Genomic DNA, 24,290 nt, shown 5'->3' on the forward strand with positions numbered 1-24,290 from the left:
TGTGTTACCTGTTCTTGTTAGGGTACAGTTTTCTGCGATACCTGTTCTTGTTAGGGTACAGTTTTCTGTGTTACCTGTTCTTGTTAGGACACACTTTCTGTGATACCTGTTCTTGTTAGGACACACTTTCTGTGTTACCTGTTCTTGTTAGGGTACAGTTTTCTGTGATACCTGTTCTTGTTAGGGTACAGTTTTCTGTGATACCTGTTCTTGTTAGGGTACAGTTTTCTGTGTTACCTGTTCTTGTTAGGGCACACTTTCTGTGATACCTGTTCTTGTTAGGGTACAGCTTTCTGTGTTACCTGTTCTTGTTAGGGTACAGTTTTCTGTGATACCTGTTCTTGTTAGGGTACAGTTTTCTGTGATACCTGTTCTTGTTAGGGTACAGTTTTCTGTGTTACCTGTTCTTGTTAGGACACACTTTCTGTGTTACCTGTTCTTGTTAGGGTACAGTTTTCTGTGATACCTGTTCTTGTTAGGGTACAGTTTTCTGTGATACCTGTTCCTGTTAGGACACACTTTCTGTGTTACCTGATCTTGTTAGGGTACAGTTTTCTGTGTTACCTGTTCTTGTTAGGACACACTTTCTGTGTTACCTGTTCTTGTTAGGGTACAGTTTTCTGTGATACCTGTTCTTGTTAGGGTACAGTTTTCTGTGTTACCTGTTCTTGTTAGGACACACTTTCTGTGATACCTGTTCTTGTTAGGGTACAGTTTTCTGTGTTACCTGTTCTTGTTAGGGTACAGTTTTCTGTGATACCTGTTCTTGTTAGGGTACAGTTTTCTGTGTTACCTGTTCTTGTTAGGACACACTTTCTGTGATACCTGTTCTTGTTAGGGTACAGTTTTCTGTGATACCTGTTCTTGTTGGGGTACAGTTTTTTGTGTTACCTGTTCTTGTTAGGACACACTTTCTGTGATACCTATTCTTGTTAGGGTACAGTTTTCTGTGTTACCTGTTCTTGTTAGGGTACAGTTTTCTGCGATACCTGTTCTTGTTAGGGTACAGTTTTGTGTGTTACCTGTTCTTGTTAGGACACACTTTCTGTGATACCTGTTCTTGTTAGGACACACTTTCTGTGTTACCTGTTCTTGTTAGGGTACAGTTTTCTGTGATACCTGTTCTTGTTAGGGTACAGTTTTCTGTGATACCTGTTCTTGTTAGGGTACAGTTTTCTGTGTTACCTGTTCTTGTTAGGGCACACTTTCTGTGATACCTGTTCTTGTTAGGGTACAGCTTTCTGTGTTACCTGTTCTTGTTAGGGTACAGTTTTCTGTGATACCTGTTCTTGTTAGGGTACAGTTTTCTGTGATACCTGTTCTTGTTAGGGTACAGTTTTCTGTGTTACCTGTTCTTGTTAGGACACACTTTCTGTGTTACCTGTTCTTGTTAGGGTACAGTTTTCTGTGATACCTGTTCTTGTTAGGGTACAGTTTTCTGTGATACCTGTTCTTGTTAGGACACACTTTCTGTGTTACCTGATCTTGTTAGGGTACAGTTTTCTGTGATACCTGTTCTTGTTGGGGTACAGTTTTTTGTGTTACCTGTTCTTGTTAGGACACACTTTCTGTGATACCTGTTCTTGTTAGGGTACAGTTTTCTGTGTTACCTGTTCTTGTTAGGGTACAGTTTTCTGTGTTACCTGTTCTTGTTAGGACACACTTTCTGTGATACCTGTTCTTGTTAGGGTACAGTTTTCTGTGTTACCTGTTCTTGTTAGGGTACAGTTTTCTGTGATACCTGTTCTTGTTAGGGTACAGTTTTCTGTGTTACCTGTTCTTGTTAGGGTACTGTTTTCTGTGTTACCTGTTCTTGTTAGGACACACTTTCTGTGATACCTGTTCTTGTTAGGGTACAGTTTTCTGTGTTACCTGTTCTTGTTAGGGTACAGTTTTCTGTGATACCTGTTCTTGTTAGGGTACAGTTTTCTGTGTTACCTGTTCTTGTTAGGGTACAGTTTTCTGTGATACCTGTTCTTGTTAGGGTACAGTTTTCTGTGATACCTGTTCTTGTTGGGGTACAGTTTTCTGTGTTACCTGTTCTTGTTAGGACACACTTTCTGTGATACCTGTTCTTGTTAGAGTACAGTTTTCTGTGTTACCTGTTCTTGTTAGGGTACAGTTTTCTGCGATACCTGTCTTGTTAGGGTACAGTTTTCTGTGTTACCTGTTCTTGTTAGGACACACTTTCTGTGATACCTGTTCTTGTTAGGGTACAGTTTTCTGTGTTACCTGTTCTTGTTAGGACACACTTTCTGTGATACCTGTTCTTGTTCGGGTACAGTTTTCTGTGATACCTGTCTTGTTAGGGTATAGTTTTCTGTGATACCTGTTCTTGTTAGGGTACAGTTTTCTGTGATACCTGTTCTTGTTAGGACACACTTTCTGTGATACCTGTTCTTGTTAGGGTACAGTTTTCTGTGTTACCTGTTCTTGTTAGGACACACTTTCTGTGATACCTGTTCTTGTTAGGGTACAGTTTTCTGTGATACCTGTCTTGTTAGGGTATAGTTTTCTGTGATACCTGTTCTTGTTAGGGTACAGTTTTCTGTGATACCTGTTCTTGTTAGGGTACAGTTTTCTGTGTTACCTGTTCTTGTTAGGGTACAGTTTTCTGCGATACCTGTCTTGTTAGGGTACAGTTTTCTGCGATACCTGTTCTTGTTAGGGTACAGTTTTCTGCGATACCTGTTCTTGTTAGGGTACAGTTTTCTGTGTTACCTGTTCTTGTTAGGGTACAGTTTTCTGCGATACCTGTCTTGTTAGGGTACAGTTTTCTGCGATACCTGTCTTGTTAGGGTACAGTTTTCTGTGATACCTGTTCTTGTTAGGGTAGAATCTCTGGGATGTTAGTTCCTGCTGAGCCTCGTTTCTGGGATGGTCAGTTCTCTCTGGAGTAGAGTTTTGGGGTTACCTGTTCTTGCTGCGGTACAGGAATGTCTCTCTGGCCATGGCAAGTTGCTGCGATATGCTTTCCAGAGAATTTGCATTGGAACGGGTTGAGAGAGCGAGCAGAGCCTACAGTGATTGACCTTGATGAACACTCAGATCTCTCTCCTGGCAGCCTCCAAGATGTAACAGAAACATGTAACTACTATCTTTATAACCAGTGAAAACATCACAGTAACCCAGTATGGAAAAAACAATCTACCTCTGTGCATGAAATTCAATCGAGTGAAAAATCAGATACTAAATGTAGTGCTTGTTTTAAATATAAGGTATAAGCTCTATCATGAATCTCTAACAAAGACAGGAGTAACTAATCCAAAGCTGTTTTCTTTAAGTGTGTGAATTTACCCTGGCGTCTGCAGTCTGTGCTGCTTCCCGGATCTTGGCCACCCAATCATTCATATCTTCCTGTGTTTCTGCTGCCAGGTCCATTGTCTGGCCGGCACGGTTGAATGAACTCACATTTATTTTAAAAACATACGGACGACTACCTTTTCCATCTGGATGAATGGCTGAAATGAGACAAGAAGAGTGAACAAAATAAAATACTGTTTGTCCGATAGCGTGGCTAAGCTCCAAAGTGCTATCGGCCAAAGACAGTCAACTACAGAATCAATGCCAACTACCGTCAACAACAAATTGGGAATTCAAGAAAACATTCTAGATGTCAGTGCATATGTTAACTCCCGATTCTGAAGGGGTTGTTTGAGATTTCAAAAGTCGTGTGGTAAAAGTGAATTGTGGCATGCCTATGTGCAGTTGCCATTTTTTTATTTGCCAGGTAAGGTCTGCTCTTTTGTGCAAGTGAGTCATAACCTCCAACACAGCTTTGCAACATGACGTGTTGCCGGCCTTATCCCTTGTGCTCTGTCAGAAGTGAAACATCCGTTTGTGGGGTGAAATATTGAGGGTAACTGCTAATGGAGTATGATGTGGCTTGGCTGCGTGGAGTTTGCACATTCTCCCCGTGTCTGCGCAGGTTTCCTCTGGGTGCTCCAGTTTCCACCCACAGTCCAAAGATGTGCAGGCTAGGTGGATTGGCCATGCTAAATTGGCCAATCCATCTTGTTCAGGGATGAGTAGATTAGGCGAGTTATAGGGGGATGGGTCTGGGTGGGTCAGTGTGGACTTGTTGGGTCGAAGGGCCTGTTTCCACACTGTAGGGACTTTATGATTCTTTTCTATGAAAAGTAGGGATGAGTCTATCCATCAGTGTAGACAAATAGGTGATTTTCGGGACTGGTAAAATAGGGTCATCATATACACATTGACTTTTATGTCTAGAATTGTCTATTTGGCTCCAATCAATGTGGCAGCTTGGTTTAGTCTTCAAAATAATGGTCTTGCTGCAAAATCAACAATAACAACCTGTATTTATGTAGCACCTCATGCAATAAAACATAATACCACAATAAATAAGTGCAGTAGCAGACAATAAGATATCTCAAGTTTTCCCCATGCTATTTTATAGGATGATGGCCAATCTCCTGTCCCAACCACATTCTCCTTCCAACTCCCCGTATCCCCTAATTTCCTGAGAAACCAGGAAAAAAAGTGTTCATTTTAGACTTAACTATATTTAAGGATAGTGAATCCATAAGTCTTTACGTTGTCATTTCCAAAGACTTACAATCCTATGATGGAAGACATTTTTTCCTCATTTCAGTCATAAATGATCAGCTTCTTCTAGAGCTGTCCAACAACAAACACCATGTCAATAGTTGTTCGACCTTTTCTGAAATTGCGCTGACTCTCTTGCAGCAGATGAGCTAAGATGGATAGCAAAGTCAGTTCATGTTACAGAGTTGAAAGCAGGGGGTTGTAGAGAGAATGCAGATTTGTGGTTGAAAGCTCATCTCTAGATCAGATATGCAACAGCTGGCTCAGTGTCAGATGGGCAGAGGTGATGGTGCCAGTGGGTAGTAAGCAGTTTGTGGTGGAAAGCGAAGAAAATGGCATCAATCTTCCTGAAATTTAATTGTCAATGGTTTCTGCTTATCCGCTACAGAATGTCAAATAAACAATGCATTAATCTAGAGACAGGAAAGGGAACAAAAGAAGGGTTGGTGAGAAAGAGTTGAGTGTTGTCATTGTATGTGTGGAAACTGCGGTGCTTCCGGATCATGTCTCTGTAGGGCAGTTGTCAATGAGAATCATGGGTGATGCCAAAGATAGATCCTTTCGAGATACCAAAGATTAGATTCTAGATAAGATTAGATTCCCTACAGTGTGAAAACAGGCGCTTCGGCCCAACAAGCCCACACCGCCTCTTGAAGCATCCCACCCAGACCCATCCCCCTACAAGCCACACACCCCTAAACACTACGGCCAATTTAGCATGGCCGATCCACCTAGCCTGCACATCTTTGGACTGTGGGAAGAAACCCACGCAGACACGGGGAGAATGTACAAACTCCACATAGACAATTACCCAAGTCTGGAATCGAACCCGGGTCCCTGGTGCTGTGAGATTGCAGTGCTAACCACTGAGCCACCGTGCCGCCCCAAAGTTAATGGTGTAGGAATAAGAGAAGTTGTTTGTGACAATTCTCTGGCTCTGATTAGATAGGTGAGAGAATGCAATGAAGCAAGATGAGTCCCATCCACCTGGACAATTCTGGAGAATGGTGTGATGGGTTGAGAAGGATGAGGAGGGACTGTGTCATAGTCACATAGAACAAAGTTGAAGCTGAATGCAGACAGCGAGTGAATACATTTTATCTCTTTCTCTCGTTTGTTCCAAAGACTCTTAAGTTTGTAATATCTCTGTTCCAAATGTGAAGGGAGCACAAATCTTCTTGACATGAGGCTAACTGCTCATCCTCCATTCACTTACCTCAAATTGTCAGGCAGCCATTCTACTGAGAGGCTGAAGAGGTGGCCACCTGTCAATGCCACTCGCATGCATCTGCCGTAGTCATAACAGTGGCCTTTAGAATATCTCCACTGCCCTTAATGCAAGGATATGTTTCAGGTCTTCTCATGAACGGGAACTGTGCCCTGTCAGTCCATGTCCCTCCACCATAATGAAATGCCTGTCTTTTGGGTTTAAGTTAGTAGCTGGATGATTCACTTGACTCATTTGAGGCTAAATTAGATTTCATCTACTAACTAGGTTATCTTGCTGCTTGTAGGAACTTGCTGTGGGCAAATTGGCTGTCACGTTGCCTATATTATAAGTCACCACACTTCAGAAACACTGAATCAACTATCTTTGGCATCACAAATGTTTCTCATTGTCATCTGCCCCTCAGACACATGATCTAGAAGTACAGCAGTTTTGGATGCCTTAAGATCATGACCAGCACTAGAAATACAAGTCTATCCTCCTTTGTTTTATACACTAAATGGCTCCCATTCCTGTAAGAAACTGCTGGATTTCCACTCAGGTTCAAAGGCAGGACTGATTATTTTTGAAGGAACTAGAGATATCTACTGTGGAGACATTCCCCTTTCTCTTCACGCCAGTTAAATGGCCCTTCAGATTGGTCCCAGTTAGTTAGTGACACTGGCTGAAGAAGGTTAGTTGTGTTTTTACCAGACTCAGTGGCAGTACTCACCAATCTGACAGGAAGGTACATCCAGAGATCCTCCCAGTAAATCCCCGAGAGGACTGTTTTCATTCAGGGGCTGCAAGCGGAGGGAAGAAGAGGAAGAATAAGTACCACACTAGTCAACCTGTCTGTTAAAAGTTCAACACTTCAAACATGCCATTTCTCCCATTGTAGAAATCCCTATGGCATCAAATTAAAACCTCACGAAAGAAAGAGATTCCGTAGTAAAACCATTCCCACAGGAAATGCACTTTCTAGCTTTGTTTCTTACTTTTCAAAAATTCATTCACGGGATATGACTTAACTGTCCTTGAGAAGAAAAAACACAGCACAGCACAGGAACAGGCCCTTCGACCCACCAAGACTGTACCAACACGATGCCTTTCTAAACTAAAAACTGTTTGCCATACATCTGTCTTGATGCCTCTTAAACATTGCTATTATATTCGTCTCCACCACCTCCTTTGGCAGTGCATTTCAAGTGTAAAAAAACCTGCTCTGTCATCTCCTTTCAACTTACTCCCTTTTAATCAAATCTATGTCCATCACTGGTCACAGATCTCTTTGGGGTGTAAGTACAGAGTGATTTTATGAAGGGAGTTCCATGATTTGCTCCTTTGTCAGTTAAAGAGTAGCAATATATTTCCAGAACAGGATGGTGTGTGACTTGGAGCTGGTGGCGTTCCCCATTCTTTCAGGTGGTAGACATTGTTAGTTTGGAAGCTGCTGTTGAAAGAGTTGCTGCGGTGCATCTTGTAGGTGTTACATACTGCTGCTGCTGTGTGTTGGTGTTGAAGAATGGATGTTGAAGGTGGCGGATGGGGTGGGAATCAAAGGGACTGCTTTGTCCTAAATTGCATTGAACTTCTTGAGTGTTGTTGAAACTGCACACAGGCAAGTGCAGAGTATCTCATCACATTTGAGTTGTCGATGGTGGATAGGCACAGGGGAGTAAGGTGGTGAGCTACTCACCGCAGAATTCACAGCCTCTGACCAGCTCTGGCAGCCACAGTATTTATACGTCTGATCCTGTTCAGTTTCTGGTAAAGACTAGCCCCCAGATGCTGACAGTGAGATTCAGCAATGGTCATACCACTGAATGTCAATAGAAGAGGGAACAGGTCTTGAGTTAAGCTAAATCAAGGTGTCTCACCAATCTCTCTGGTTCTGCAGTACTTGGGCTCATTATCTCCTCCACATAGTTGGCAGGGAACCAAAGCTGTCGTTTACCTCCGTAGTCTCCTTTCCACCTGAAAAAGCGTTGGGAAGAGATCAATCACCGTACATAGCAGAGGCAACAGTAGTCAACAGTGGTGATGTAAAACTGAGGCAGGTAGACGTGGGTACGGTGTGATGTTTAGGAACAGATACAAATTGATAGTGTCAGGAAACAGGTTGAAACTTTAATTTGATGTCCGTGTTAAGTACTTTCTAACTGTCTAACCACTACTTTATCAAGTACAAAAGTACTTATGGGCTGGATCTTGAATTTGTGGCTAAGTATGAATGGTGTCATATTTTAGAGCGAATCCCACCAGAAGGTCTAGTCGAAATTCTCACCATATCTTACCAAACACACCTTGTAAACTACGTACCTCGCCCTACGGGCATCCCTCATGTCCTCTGCCCCACCTTACCATGTCTTAGTCCAAGAAAAAATTAAAATTCAGCTGATGACCGCCAAAAGACTGGCATCCCATTTGTCCATGCCATCTTTTAAGAACCACTGTGTCCGAGCACTGACATTCCAAAGTACTCCTGCTTGGTCAAGGATGTTCCTAGAAGGGGAAGATGGCACCGTGATTCTATGACAGGAACGTGAAGGTCCTGCTGGAGGGGCTCATGTAAAGGAGAGGAGTCCTCTTTCCAGAGGACCACCAGAGGAACCTATGCCACCAGAAAAGAAAGCCTCAGCAAATGGGCAAAAACTTGGCACATGGAATATAATGTGGAAAAATGTGAGGTTATATATTTTAGTAGGAAGAATAGAAGAGTTGAATATTATAAAAATGGGGGAAGACTGCAGAAAGCAGTAGCAAAGAGGGACTTGACAGTCCTTGTGCATTAATCACAAAAAATGAGTATACAAGTTCAGTGGGTAATAGGAAAGGAAAATGGACTGTTGGTTTTTATTTCAAGGGGAATGGAATACAAAAATGGGGAGGTCTTGATATATTATACAAGGCTTTAGTCAGATCATAACCTTGAATACTGAATGGTTTTGGTACCCTTATCTAAAGAAAGAAAAACCGGCATTAGTGGCAGTCCAGAGAAGGTTGACTAGGCTCAGTCTGGGTATGGAGGGATTTTCTCAAGATGAGGGTTAAATAGGTTGGGCCTTAACTCATTGGAGTTTAGAAGCATGAGAGATTGTTTCCCTTTGGAGGGAAATCTAGGAACAGAGGGCATTAACTCAGAGAGAAGGGTTGCACATTTAAGACAGAGAAGGAAGAATTTCTTATCTCAGAGGGTTGTTAATTTGTCAAACTCTTTAGTACAGAAGCTGGGTTGTTAACAAAATTCAACGCTATGATTGACAGATTTTAATCAGTAAGGGAATCAAGGGTTATAGGGAAAAGGCAATGGAGTGGAGCTGAGAATGATCAGAACAGCCAAGATCTCACTGAATGGCTGAGGAGACTTGATGGGCCAAATGGTCTACTTCAGCTTCTACATCTAAAAGTCTCAGTCAAATAGATACAACATTCAGGGTAATGGGGAAGAGGATGGATAATGGCACTAAATTAGATTTTCAGAGAGCTGGTGCAGGCAATACAGGCCAAATGGCGTCTTCCACACTGTAATATCTGAAGATGAGGTGTCAACCTGGTGAAGCCAAACAGGACTATTTACATGCCAAACACCGTAAGCAGCAAGTGATAGACAGAGCTAAGTAATCCTATAACCAACGGATCAGATCTAAGCTATGCAGTCCTGCCACATCCAGTTGTGAATGGTGGTGGATAATTAAACAACTCACTGGAGGAAGAGGCTCCACCAATATCCCCATCCTCAGTGATGGAAGAGCCCAGCACATCAGTGCAAAAGATAAGGCTGATGCATTCGCACCAATCTTCAGCCAGAAGTGAGGAGTGGACGATCCATCTTGGCTGCTCCAGTGGTCCTCAGCATCATAGATACCAGTCTTCAGCCAATTCAATTCACTCCTCATGACATCAAGAAACAGTTGGAAACACTGGAAACTGCAAAGGCTACAGGCCCTAACAACATTCCGACAATAGTACGGAAGACTTGTGCTCCAGAACTGGCCGCTCCCCCAGCCAAGCTGTTCCAGTACAGTTACAACACTGGCATCTACCTGACAATGTGGAAAATTGCCTAAGTATGTCCTGTACATAAAAAAGCAGGACAAATCCAACCCAGCCAATTACCACCCCATCAGACTACTCTCAATTACCAGCAAAGTGATAGAAGGTGTCAGTAACAGTGCTATCAAGCAGCACCTGCTCAGCAATAACCTGCTCAGCGATGCCCAGTTTGGGTTCCACCAGGGCCACTCAGCTCCTGACTTCGTTACAGCCTTGGTTCAAATACAGACAAAAAAGAGTTAAACTCCAGGGGTGAGGTGAGAGTGACAGGCCTTGACATCAAGCCTGCATTCGACTGAGTGTGGCATCAAGGAGCCCTGGCAAAACTGGAAGCAATGGGTATCAGGGGACAAATGTTCTGGTGGTTGAAGCCACACCTGACACAAAGGAAGATGGTTGTGGTTGTTGGAGGTCGATCATCTCAGCTCCAGGACATCTCTGCAGGAGTTCCTCAGGGTAGTGTCCTAGGCCCAACCATCTTCAGCTGCTTCATCAATGACCTTCCCTCCATCATAAGGACAGAAATGGGGATGTTCGCCAATGATTGCACAGTGTTCAGCACTATTTGTGAATCCTCAGATACTGGAGCAGTCCATGTTCACATGCGACAAGATCTGGAAAATATCCAGACCCGGGCTGACAAGTGGCAAGTGACATTTGTGCCACACAAATGCCAGGCTATGACCATCACCAATAAGAGACAAGCTAACCCCACCCCTTGACATTCAATGGTGTTGACATCCTGGGAGCTACCGTTGACCAGAAACTCAACTGGACTCACCACATTAACAGAGTGGCTACAAGGGCAGACCAGAAGCTGGGAATACTGTGGTGAATAACTCATCTCCTAACTCCTCAAAACCTGTCCACCATCTACAAGGCACAAGTCAGGAGTGTGTTGGAATACTCCCCACTTGCCTGGATGGGTGCAGCCCCAACAACACTCAAAAAGCTTGACATCATCCAGGACAAGGCAGCCCACTTGTCTGGCACTACACCCATAAACATCTACTCTCTCCACCACTGACGCTCAGTAGCAGCAGTGTGTACTATCTGCAAGATGCCCTGCAAAAATTCACCAAAGATCCTCAGACTGCCCCTTCCAAACCCATGACCACGTCCATTTAGAAGGACAAGGGCAGCAGACACATGGGAACACTATCACCTCCCAGTTCCCTTCCAAGTCACACATCATCCTGACTGGGAAATATATCTCCGTTCCTTCATTGTTGCACGGTGAAGATCCTGGAATTCCCTCCCTAATAGCATTGTGGGTCAACCACAGCAGAAGGAATGCAGCAGTTCAAGAAGGCAGCTCACCACCACCTTCTCAAGAGTAACTAGGGATGGGCATGAAACGCTGACCAGCCAGCGACGCCCAGATCTCATGAAATAAATAGAAAAAAAGAACTCTGTGATTTTAGCAGCCCGACCTAGGTTGCAATCCAGCTTAGTGCCATCTCCACGGCACAGGGGACCAGCAGTGCCATCGGAATTTCAGTGACCTTCTCCACTACATCTGGATAAGTGCCCATTTTTCTCTCTGTTACCTCACCCTCACTTTATCTCTGCCCGTGCAATATCACCTCCCAAGGATCATGTTCCACCATTCTCAGTGTTGCCCACAAAATCTTCCCTGGTTCTGTGTCAATCACCCCTAACCCCAGCACCAGTAACTCTGCAAGGCCTGTGCGCAGTCTCTTCACTTGTTTGAGACACGTCCCTGCCTACAGAGGAGGTCCTCCAGAGTGAGTGGTGAGCTGGGATTCCTATGTTGAGATTTTCATTGTCTAGCTTGTTTGTTGCATTTGGTAAGATAGGAAGCTGCTTATTAATGAGGCAAGTTGGGCCTTTAACGAGACATTTAATGAGCAACAATCCTCCTTCATTTGCAGCTTGCCAGTGCCTACCTAGCAAGAAAACCACCTCGTCACTGACAGAATGTACAAGTTGCTCCTGACAACAAGGTAGGCTTTGGCTCTTCTGATCTCACTACAGCCCTAGTCACTTGGACCCTTGTAAGATTCTACTCTTTGTCTAATAAACAAGGTTACATTCTGAACAAAACTGAACGACTACTAGCCACTGCCAGTGCTGCCTACATCCAGCAAAATGTTGAACAAAGAGCAAAGGACTAGGGAAATCCTTGGGCCTAACAGTACTATAGCGATATGGCAGGGGGTGGCCACGAGGTTGGAGCTCATCATTGCCACATTGGAAGAAAACTCTTCCTTTAGTTTGATCATTGATGAATAGCGGCAACAAAAGGAGTTTTCTTCGAATTCTCAGGGCTGTAGGAGAAAGGTGCCGAATAGGGATTTTTTTGCAGTATTGTTGAGGTATTCTCAAAGAAAGAAGGAAAGTGCTACATCAGCAAAGAACATGCAGCTGTGTAAGTTACTAAACCTGCACTTCTCTGTTGACTCGATCAGAATTTAGTAATAAATGCGGATAAAACAATATAAAATTAAATACTGCAATTGCTGGAAATCTAAAATAAAAGCAGGAAACATGAGTGAAGAAGAAACAGAGTTCATGCTTCAGGTGTATGATACTCCATCTTAACTATGAGTTCTGAGACTAGAGATGAAAAATCATCGACTGAAACTTTAACTCTTTCTCTGTCCTTGCAGACAATGCCTGAACTGCTGAGCATTTCCAGCATCTTCCTTTTCAAGCAATTCCTGATGCTGAAAGGAACCAAGGTAGGCCGTTTGGTCCCTCAAGCACATTCTAGATCTGCACTGTGATTTCACTTACCTGTTTTGGTTCCATCTCACTAATTGAACAAAAGAAGTGAGGTCTTGTGGCTTAGTTTGTAGTGCACTAGCCTCTTAAGTCAGACAATCCGGGTTCAAGTTCCTTCTTGGCCATTGAAGGAATGTTCATGAAATGAGATTCAATAGAATCAGCCTTCTAAAACATCCTCTTGATTGTCGAAAAGAAGTAAAAATTGTACGAAGATGCAGAACAAATCTATCAATCTCAGTTTTGAAATGTTCAATCTGGCTTTTTGGGGAGAGAGTTTCAGGAGGTGATAACCTAGTAGTATTATCATGAGACTGATAATGCAGAGATCCAAATGATACACTGGGGACCTGGGTTCAAATCCTGCCATGGCAGGAGGTGGAATTTGAGTTCAACTTTAAAAAATCTGGAATTAAGAGTTATTGATTGTTGGAAAATTATGTTGAGGTTGTACAGGTCATTGGTGAAGCCACTTCTGTAGAACTGTGTCCACTTCTGGGGGCCCTGTTACAGGAAGGGTATTATTAAGCTGGAGATTTACCAGGATGTTGCCAGGAATGAAGGGTTTGAGTAATAAGAAGAGACCGGATAGGCTGGGATTTTTCCACTGGACGTAAAAGGTTGAGGGGTGACCTTAAAGAAGTTTATAAAATCACGAGGGGCATAGATAAGGTGAATGGCAGGCGTCTTTTCCCTAGAAGGGGGGGGATGTCAAGACTAGGGGGCATATTTTTAAGGTTAGAGGGGAAGGCTTTTAAAGAGACATGACAGGCAATTTTTTTTTTAAAAAACACAGAAAGGGTGGTTTGTGTGTGGAATGAACTTCCAGAGGAAGTGGTGGACATGAGCTCAGTTACAACATTTAAAAGACGTTTGGATAAGTACTTGAACAAGAAAAGTTTAGAGGGATATGGGCCAAGTGCAGGCTGGTGGGACTAGTTTAATTTGAGATGATGATCATCATGGATTGTTTGGACTAAACAGTCTGTTTCTGTGCCATGTGACTCAAAAACACATCTGATTCAGTCCTTTAGGGAAAGAAACTGCTGACCTTACCTAGCCCGGCCTCCATGTGACTTCAGATCCACAGCAATGTGGTTGACTCTTAACCGACCTCTGGGGATGGGCAATAAATGTTGGCTAGCTAGTGGTGCCCACATCCCGTGAATGAATTAAAAAAAAACCATTACTGTTTGTGTGAAGGTATGTTTCCTTACTTTTCTCATGAATGCCCTCTATTTCAAATATTAAGACTGCACTTCCTCGTTTGAGATTCCTTCACTAGATGAAAGAGTTTCTCTCTATTGAACCCTTTAACTGTCACAAACACCAAATTCATTTTACACTTATCCTTCTATATTGAAGGAAATACAAACCAATGGTTCAATTTGCTGTAGAACAATTACCAGGCCTTAATTTATTTAAGGTTACTTTTTCCATGTATATGCCTCAACCTTACCATCCTCCTTCTTGTTTGTCCACATTCTGAATAATGGAGTGTTTGCAGAAGGACAGCTCATCATCACGCTGTGCCTTATAATCATACATCGCTTTCACTGTACACTGTAACACAAAACCAGTGAGAAGCCACATTATAAACACAGACCACAGATGGGCTGGACATGTCTGTAATATATAAAAGCTGTGACATGATTGTAGTGAGATCCTTCTCCTATGCACTGACAATGAACAGAAAGACTGGCTATATCGATCAGACCTGGTTTATGACTCAATCTTATTATACTCCATACCTGTACCAACATTGTCCATTGAGGAAGAAGGTTTGATAGTTAATTTGGCACCTTTGCTAATCATTATCTAAAAGGGAAATATTAGCTCGTATTTCCTGAAATAAGATCTGGGAGGTTGGGATGTTGAGATATAGTTCTCAAAATCTAAGTTGCTGATGACACAGGTGATTTAGTATCAATTGTTACCAGCATGTGGTGCTGTGACCATCTTCTGCATTGAAATGATTACCATCTATTACATACAGAAGGTGCAGCATAAAAAAGGCTATTCAGCCCAACTGATCCTTGTTCCATGAACGCCACTGCCCACCCCTATTCATCTAACCCAATCAGCATGACCTTCTATTCCTTTCTGTCTTCTATGTTTATCAAGTCTCTCATAAATGCACTTATCCTAACATTAGAAGGTTAAAAGATGACGTGGTCAAAATTTTCAAGGCAGGGGTAGGTCAAGTGAGGGGTAGGTCATGCCTTACAAACCTTATCGAGTTTTTTGAGGATGTGACTAGAAAGGTTGATGAGGGTCGAGCTGTGGATGTGGTGTATATGGACTTCAGTAAGGCATTTGATAAGGTTCCCCATGGTAGGCTCATTCAGAAGGTCAGGAGGAATGGGATACAGGGGAACTTAGCTGCTTGGATACAGAATTGGCTGGCCAACAGAAGACAGCGAGTGGTAGTAGAAGGAAAATATTCTGCCTGGAAGTCAGTGGTGAGTGGAGTTCCACAGGGCTCTGTCCTTGGGCCTCTACTGTTTGTAATTTTTATTAATGACTTGGACGAGGGAATTGAAGGATGGGTCAGCAAGTTTGCAGACGACACGAAGGTCGGAGGTGTCGTTGACAGTGTAGAGGGCTGTTGTAGGCTGCAGCGGGACATTGACAGGATGCAGAGATGGGCTGAGAGGTGGCAGATGGAGTTCAACCTGGATAAACGCGAGGTGATGCATTTTGGAAGGTCGAATTTGAAAGCTGAGTACAGGATTAAGGATAGGATTCTTGGCAGCGTGGAGGAACAGAGGGATCTTGGTGTGCAGATACATAGATCCCTTAAAATGGCCACCCAAGTGGACAGGGTTGTTAAGAAAGCATATGGTGTTTTGGCTTTCATTAACAGGGGGATTGAGTTTAAGAGTCGTGAGATCTTGTTGCAGCTCTATAAAACTTTGGTTAGACCGCACTTGGAATACTGCGTCCAGTTCTGGGCGCCCTATTATAGGAAAGATGTGGATGCTTTGGAGAGGGTTCAGAGGAGGTTTACCAGGATGCTGCCTGGACTGGAGGGCTCATCTTATGAAGAGAGGTTGACTGAGCTCGGTCTCTTTTCATTGGAGAAAAGGAGGAGGAGAGGGGACCTAATTGAGGTATACAAGATAATGAGAGGCATAGATAGAGTTGATAGCCAGAGACTATTTCCCAGGGCAGAAATGGCTAGCACGAGGGGTCATAGTTTTAAGCTGGTTGGTGGAAAGTATAGAGGGGATGTCAGAGGCAGGTTCTTTACGCAGAGAGTTGTGAGAGCATGGAATGCGTTGCCAGCAGCAGTTGTGGAAGCAAGGTCATTGGGGTCATTTAAGAGACTGCTGGACATGTATATGGTCACAGAAATTTGAGGGTGCTTACATGAGGATCAATGGTCGGCACAACATTGTGGGCTGAAGGGCCTGTTCTGTGCTGTACTGTTCTATGTTCTATGTTTTCTATGTTCTATTAAGGATAACATTGAAGGTGAACAGAGAAACTGTTTCTGATGGGACTGTCCTATGAAAAGACATTGGGCAAACCGATAATGCAGCCTCTAGAGTTTCAAACAATGAGAGGTGGACACACAAACTCACAAAATACTGAAATAGATAGACAGGGTAGATATAGGTAAAATGTTTTCCCTGGTGCGAGGGCACAATTTAAAAATAAAGGAGATGTCACTAAAGTCTCAGATGCGGAGAATTTTTTTTTTAAACTCTGGGTACTGTGTACCTTTGGAAATCTCTACCTCAGAAGGAAGCTCTGTCTTTGAGTATGTTTAAAGTAGACATTGATAGATTTCCAATTGCTGGTGGCATATAGGGTTGGGAGAAGGAAATGAAATTTTCAATCGACCATGATCATATTGAATGGCGAAGCATGCTGAATAGCCTACTCCTGAGTCTATGCTCCTATGGTAAGGTGTTTCAAGACAAGGGGGTATAGTCTAGTAATTCAATCCAGATCTCAGGACGGACATGAGGCAAAGGCAAGTATATGGAGGTAAGCTGTAAGCTTTGATGGTGGCATGATGATATTGTCACTGGATTTAAATTCACAGAGGCCTACACTAATTCATGAATTCAAATCCCATCACAGCAATTAGTGGAATTTAAATTTAATTAGTTAACAACTCTGGAATAGCCTTGTTGGTAATAATCCGGAAACCATTGGACTGTTGTGAACAGTGGAGTTAGCTAGCTCAGTTGAGTTGATTGTGATGATAAATAAAGCCAGCAGTACAGGCTCAATCATGACAGCTGATGGAGCCCTGCTTCCTCACCTTACCCTGTGATTGTGGAGTTTTCCTTCGAACTATACATAACCATTGCCACTCTCTAATGGACAGACATGCCTATGATTCTTGTGAACAAAGTCCTTCCTGGGCTACTGTTTAAAAATCCGTCTGGTTCACTAACATCATAACTTTGCTCTGAAATGGTCTAGCAAGTGATGCAATTCAAAGGCAATCAGAGATGGGCAATAAATACTGGTTTCACCAGTCCTGTTCGCATTGAAGGAGGGTTAAAATAAAAAAAAAAATTGTAGAACAGACTCAAGCAGCTGAGAGACCTTCTCCAATTTCTATCTAGCCTTCATGTGGTTGTGTGTGCCATATTCTAACCACGCTGGTGAAAATCCTCCTGAATTTCCAATTGCCTTCATTAGTGTTTTTGGCCCCAAGTCCTGATCCCTCCACTATATGTAAGGAGAAACCTTTTCTCTGTGTCTGTTCCAGCTAATCCTCAGCTTTTGTTTTCTTGTGAAATGAATGTCGAGTCTGTTGTCTTGTACACAGCCCTTTCCATCCACAGACCTTATCTTCTGTGATCAAGGTAGCCGTGCAATGTTTGATTGCGAACATTTGTAATTCAAGCTTTCTACATTTTGGAACAGGTAGGATGGACTAAACCATCTTCTTCTGTGTTGCATCATTTTATAGTTCACTGAAGAATATTTTATAATTTGTGTTCTTATATACAGTAATCTGTCAAACTGGCCAGTAGATGGTGCTGTACCATCTCACCCAACATCTAACCATGTTTTTATCTGTTGCTGCCTCAGTAGAAGTCATATCAGATTTGCAGTGTTAATTCTGTTTCTCTGCATGGATGTTACCAGATCGGCCAATTTCTTCTTCTTCTTTTCTAAAAAAAAACTTTCTGTTTGTATTTCATAAGAAACAGGAGCTGGAGTTGGTCATTTTACCCATTGAGACTGTTCTGTCAGTCAACAAAATCACAGCTGATATGATTATAACCTTAACAGCATTTTCTTGCTCACCTCCGTAACTCTTAACTCCCTGGTCAATCAAAGATCTGTCCAAATCAGTTTTGAATACATTCAATGATCCAGCCTCCACTGCTCTCTGTAGGCAGTATTCAAGAGTAATCACTCTTTGACAGAAGAAATTCCTCCTCATCTCTGTCTTAAACAGGATACCCATTATCCTTACACCTCCCTCATTCTAGATTCCTCCATGAGATGAAACATTCTTTCAGCATTTACCCTGTTAAGTCCACTCACGAGCACGTGGATTTTCAACAAGATAATTTCTCCATAATAGGAGATTCCTGCATGGGTCAGTAAATTGCACGGTGGCTCAGTGGTTAGCACTGCAGTCTCACAGTGCCAGGGACCCGGGTTCAATTCCAGTCTCGGGTAACTGTCTGTGCGGAGTTTGCACATTCTCCCCGTGTCTGCGTGGATTTCCTCCGGGTGCTCCGGTTTCCTCCCACAGTCCAAAGATGTGCAGGTGGATCGGCCATGCTAAATTGCCCGTAGTGTTCAGGGGTATGTGGGTTATAGGGGGATGGGCCTGGGCGGGATGCTTCAAGGGGCGGTGTGGACTTGTTGGGCCGAAGGGCCTGTTTCCGCACTGTAGGGAATCTAATCTAAGACTTTGCCCCACAACATTGTGCCTTCAAGTCTGGAATTCTACTCCACTCAACCAGCCTGGTTAAGCCCTGCTATTCCACTTCAGTCCTAATTGTTAGTAAGTTTTTGCATCACTTTGTATTGCTGGTTTTGGGATGCGGTAGGGGGAGGGGAGATTTTGAAGCTTGTGAAGTCCACATTGTTGCCATTGGACTGCAGTGTTCCCAAGTGGAACATGAGTTGCTGTTCCTGCAACCTTCGGGTAGCATTGTTGTGGCACTGTTTCATCCCAAAACCAGCCCAGCTTGTCCCCACCTCCCTAACCTTTCCTTCCTCCCACCTCAAGCCCCACCCCCATCTCCTACTTAGTAACCTCATCCCGCCCCCATGACCTGACCATCCTCCCTGGGCTGACCTGTTGCCTCCCTAACTCCCCACCTACACTCACCTTTACTGGCTCCATCCCCGCCTCTTTGACCTGTCTGTCTCCTCTCCACCTACGTTCTCCTCTAACCATCTTCAATCCGCCTCACCCTTTTTCCCTATTTACTTCAGAACCCCCTTCCCCTCCCCCATTTCTGAAGAAGGGTCTAGGCCTGAAACGTCAGCCTTCCTGCTCCTCTGATGCTGCTTGGCCTGCTGTATTCATCCAGCTCTACACCTTGTTATCTCGGATTCTCCAACATCTGCGGTTCCTACTATCTCTGGGACTATAATCTGGTGTCATGTAATTTCAGACCTTGTCCACACCAGTGCAACACCAGCACCTCCACATCAAGAAAATAAGGCAGGAGAGATAAAGAAAGAGGGAGGGGAGAGATTGACAGAAAGGATACAGGAAAGAAAAGTTGAGAAGGTGATGGAGAGAGATGGGACTGACACCTTGTGCGGACAGAAACAAATGCCGCGTGTGATAAAGGTTTATAATTTAGATTGCTACTTGGAACCCTGGGTTCTAATTGAAAGAACCATGTACGAATTCTAGCTTGATTTGAATTTCTATGTTGTGTGTGTTAAGGGGAAGACACAGATTAAGTATAGTTTTTGAATTTTGTGAATTGCATGGGGTGTCTGGAAATTTGTTTACAAGCATTTTATAGAGGTGATTAAAACTTAAGGTGAATAGTTCATTACAGAAGTGAAAAAGGGCAAAAGGAAAACCTTAGAAAGACAGAAGCAACTGGAAAGTCAGTTAATCTGTCATTAGTGGGTACCAGATACTGGAAGCTAAAGTAGAGAGACAACTGGTCGGAAAAGTACTCAAAGCTGAGTGAATGGAAAACCCACGTGTTTGCTCTGAAAGTGCTGACAAGTCAATAAGAATAAAGCTTCAGAAACCAATTACAGTTGTGCTAACTGAACAATGACCTTTAGAGTGGAGACAGGAGACCTTTCATTGAAGTTTCAGTGTTGGTAAGGTTTTTATTGAAGGTAAAAAGGTTGAAGTTTATGCTATCTATAGTGCATTTGTTTCAAATGATTCTTGTATGGCCAAACATAGTTTGCGTGTTTTTCCTTTCATGTGAAAAACTTTTATGTCATTTTGTTCAAGTACACTGGAAGCCTCGTGTGAATAATGTTCAGTGACCAAGCATGGCAGCAAACAAACTGTAAGAACAGAACTTATTGTATGTCAGGGCAGGTTTCACTCAGGGATCTGATTTGTGCAGTGATCCCATCAGATGGGATCATAACATAAGATAAGAATATACCAGACAGATGTAAAGAGAATAAGATGATAGAGAAATGAGCAAGATCGACACTGATAAAGAGAAGGGATTGACAGGGTAGACGGCAGACGGAATATTTTTTGTTCATTTTCACCATAGCTTTGGCGGTGCCTCTGCCATTGTCTTGCTTCTTCCCTGGTTTTCTTCATGCCTTTCTCAGTTCACATTTCAATGTTATCCACCCATCCCATTTTCTTGTTCCTCTTCCATTTCTACCCTTGATTTCTCCTTCAACTGCTAACAGGACAAGGCTATTGGCTCTTTGTTCCCAATTTCTGCACTTGACCATCTCTCGCTCACATCCTGTAATGGGACTCAACAATCTCAACCTCTCCCCCAAGGAACGTGCAGCCCTCTGCTCCAACCTAAACTTACCTTCAAACCCACAGATAAGGGGGGGCACTGTAGTGGTACCTTTCAATAGCTGAGGCCAGGTGCCAACTCTGAGACTTTCTCCTACTGCCCCCACAATCATGACCCTACCCCTGGCCACCAAACCATCATCTCTCAAACCATTCATAACCTCACCACCTCAGGTGATCTCCCAACTACAGCCTCCAACCTCATCATTCCCCAACCCTGCACCGCCCACTTCTATCTTCTTCCCAAAATCCACAAACCTGGTTGCCCCAGCCAACCTGTTGTCTCTGCTTGCTCCTGCCCCACTGAACTTATCTCTGCTTACCTTGAATCTGTCTCCCCTCCCCCCACCTCAGTCCAGGAACTCCCCACCTACATCTGGGACACCATCCACGCCCTCTACCTCCTCCAAGACTTCCACTTCCCTGGCCCCCAACACCTCATCTTCACAATGGACATCCGATCCCTACACACTTGCATTCCCCAGGCAAATGGGGCAAATCTTCCTGTCCCAAAGGCCCTACCAGTCCCCCTCCAGTGACACACTCATCTGCTTAACTGAACTTGTCCTCACCCTTAGAAACTTCTCCTTTAACTCCTCCCACTTCCAACAGACTAAAGGGCTGGTCATGGCCACGGCCATCTGCATGGCTCCAAGCTATGCCTGCCTCTTAACAGGATACATGGAACAGTGCCTTTTCTGCTGTTACACTGGCACTATCCCCCACCTCTTTCTCCACTACATTGATGACCGTATTGGCGCTGCCTCGTGCTTCCACGAGGATATTGAACAGTTCATTAACTTTACTAGCACCTTTCACCCCAACCTCAAATTCACCTGGACCATCTCTGATACCTCCCTCTACTTCCTGGATCTCTCTGTCTCCATCGCTGATGACCGCCTCAAAACTGACATCCATTTCAAGCCCCACTGACTCCCACAGCTAGCTAGGCTCCACCTCCTCCTCTCACTCACCTTCCTGCAAGAATGCAATCCCCTACTCCCAATTCCTCCGCCTCTGCCGCGGCTGCACCCAAGATGGAGTGTTCTATTCCTGATCATCCCAGATATCCTTTCATTTCAAGGACCGTAACATCCCCTGCAGTCGGTGATCAAAAATATCCTCAAACAAATCTCTTGTGATTCCTGCACCTCTTCCCTCACTTCCCCTGCCTCCAACAAAAAGAAAGACAGAATACCCCTTGTCCTCACATATCACCCCACCAACCTCCATATTCAACGTACCATTCTCCGCCATTTCAGCCACCTACAATCCGACCGTACAACCAAAGATATATTTCCCTCCCCACCTGTATCTGCCTTTCATTGGGACACGTGCTCCGGACTCCCTCATCCGCTCCACACTCCCCACTAATTCCACCACACCTGGCACTTTTCCTTGCAACCCGCAGGAAGTGCTACACCTGCCCCTACACCTCCATCCAAGGCACCAAGCAAACCTTCCACATTAGACAGGGGTTCACCTGCACATCCATCAATGTGGTCTGCATCCACTGCTTCCGATGTGGCCTCCTTTACATCGGTGAGACCAAGTGCAGACCCAGAGACCATTTTATAGAGCTTCTGCACACTATATGCAACAAACGACACCACTTTCCGGTTGCCAACCATTTTAACTCCCTCTCCTACACGCATTTATTTTAAATTTTATTTTTAATCAAACTGCTTAGACTTATTATGACACATACCTGGGGCAGGTGTGCCTTCAACCTTGACCTTCTAACCCAGAGGTAGAGACATTACTCTGCATCACAAGAGCCCTTTTATAGATATTTTCTAATCAATCTGTTCAGTGATGTTATGTCACATCTCTGGAGCTGGTAGAAGTTGAACATAGGGCGCTTGGCACAGAGATGGGCACACCATTACACTGCCACCACAGATCATTAACAGCCTTTATACACCCAGTCAAGTTCTCATCTAATTATTCCCTAACTAACATATCACATAATTAACCATCATCTACTCCCTAGTTCCAGTCAGTCTCAGGCACCTTTCTCGTTTCCTGCTAAATGATTACACTCAGTGGAAGATTGCCTGGCTATGCCCTTAAAGCAAAGGATATGTAAGTGGCCCATTGTGAAACCTAGCCCAGACTCCTCCTGAAGACCATTAAATGATCAAAGAAGTTGTCAACAATTCCATCAAGCAAGAATTCCTCATCAATAACCTGATGACACTCAATTCCTCACCTTTTCCCAGCTTTTATCCAAATATGGAAAAGAGACTTGAGTGCCAGAGATAGGAGTTGTTACCTATGTATCCCACCAAGGAGGCCAGCAAAACTGAGATCAATTGGAACTGAAGTGAAAACTGTTTAAGGACGAGGGTCACTTCTGACAAAATATGTTTCTGGCTGTCACAGAGTGCCACAGCACCAGGACATTACTTCAGGAGAGTCCTTAGGAACCGGTCTCAACTCGGCTAACTGCAGCTGCTTCAGCAATGACCTTCCCTCCATTACACGTTCTGTAATGGGGTTTTTCGCTGATGGTTTCTCAATGTTCACCTCCATACGTAATTCCTCTGAGAATGATACAGTGCACAATGGCTTACATTGCCAGACTTCAGCTAACAAGTAGAGACATTTGTGCCATAAAAGTGCCAAGTAATGAGAAACTCAAATAAGAGAATGCTCAGCTTTCTCACCATGACCTTCAAAGGCATCAGCATTGTCGATTCCCCACCATCAAGATCCTGGGAATGGGGAGGGAAGGTCACCGCCAACCAGCATCTTAACAACATCATGTCTACAATAATAGATCTGAGGAAGGATAATCTGTAATGGATTGCTCACCTCACCACTTAAAACCTTCTCTAGATCCACAAGGCACAAGTCATACGTGTAATGCAAAGCTCCCTCCTACTCAAGATAATCAGAACTGTAGCAACACTTAAGTAGCTCAATGTCCAGCATAGTCACCAATACAAGTGAACTGCACTATGTAAGTGCTGTCAATAGTTATAAAAACCCATCTGACTCAATAATGCAGTTCAAGGAAGGAGGTCTGCCATCCTTATCTGGTCTGGCCTACATGTGACTCCAAACCAAAGGGCGGCATGGTAACTCAGTGGTTAGCGCTGCTGCCTCAGAGTGCCAGGGTCCCAGGTTCAATTCCAGCCTTGTGTAACTGTGTGGAGTTTGCATATTCTCCCTGCGTCTGCATGGATTTCCTCCCACAGTCCAAAGATGAGCAGTTAGGTGGATTGGCCATGCTAAATTGTCCACAGTGTACGGGGATATGGAGGGATTAACTATGGGGAAATGCTGGATTAAGGTAGAGGGGGTTGGGGGTGGGTGGAATGCTCTTTGGAGGATCATTGTGGATGCAATGGGCTGAATGGTCTGCTTTCACACTGTAGGGATTCTACGAAAACCATAGCAATGTGGTTGACTCTTAACTTACCACACCAATTCACTCAGTTCAAAGGTAGTAGGTATATAATAAATATCTATTTAGAATGAATGACAGCAAGTTTGACGGCTCCTGACACTGGCCAACTCAGATCCCTTCTCCCATTTTGGTTACATTGTTTATAATCTCCAGAATAGCACCTTCCTCCTCTCCAACTTTGGCATCCAGAACACAAGAACAGCTGCCCAGTATAAAGGGAATAACATGACCTTCAAGTTCACTTAAAAATTACACATCATCAGAGTTTACACCAAAAGCCTTGAATTTCTACACGAGAGATATGTGCCCTACTTAGAACATATTCCACGGAG

General features: G+C 43.7%; 1 protein-coding gene across 1 annotated transcript in view; it reads right to left on the minus strand.

Moving 5' to 3' along the window:
* Positions 1–24,290, minus strand: part of LOC125461413 (1-phosphatidylinositol 4,5-bisphosphate phosphodiesterase gamma-1-like) — a 172,360-nt gene that overhangs the window by 37,533 nt on the left and 110,537 nt on the right. The window contains exons 21-24 of the mRNA XM_048550162.2: positions 14,040–14,143; positions 7,657–7,753; positions 6,510–6,579; positions 3,298–3,461 (exon numbers count right to left, since the gene is read on the minus strand). Coding sequence (XP_048406119.2) covers positions 3,298–3,461; positions 6,510–6,579; positions 7,657–7,753; positions 14,040–14,143 — 435 coding nt within the window. The remainder of the gene's footprint in view (positions 1–3,297; positions 3,462–6,509; positions 6,580–7,656; positions 7,754–14,039; positions 14,144–24,290) is intronic.

Source organism: Stegostoma tigrinum, chromosome 19, assembly GCF_030684315.1.
Source record: "Stegostoma tigrinum isolate sSteTig4 chromosome 19, sSteTig4.hap1, whole genome shotgun sequence".
In the NCBI taxonomy this organism is placed as follows: Eukaryota; Metazoa; Chordata; class Chondrichthyes; order Orectolobiformes; family Stegostomatidae; genus Stegostoma; species Stegostoma tigrinum.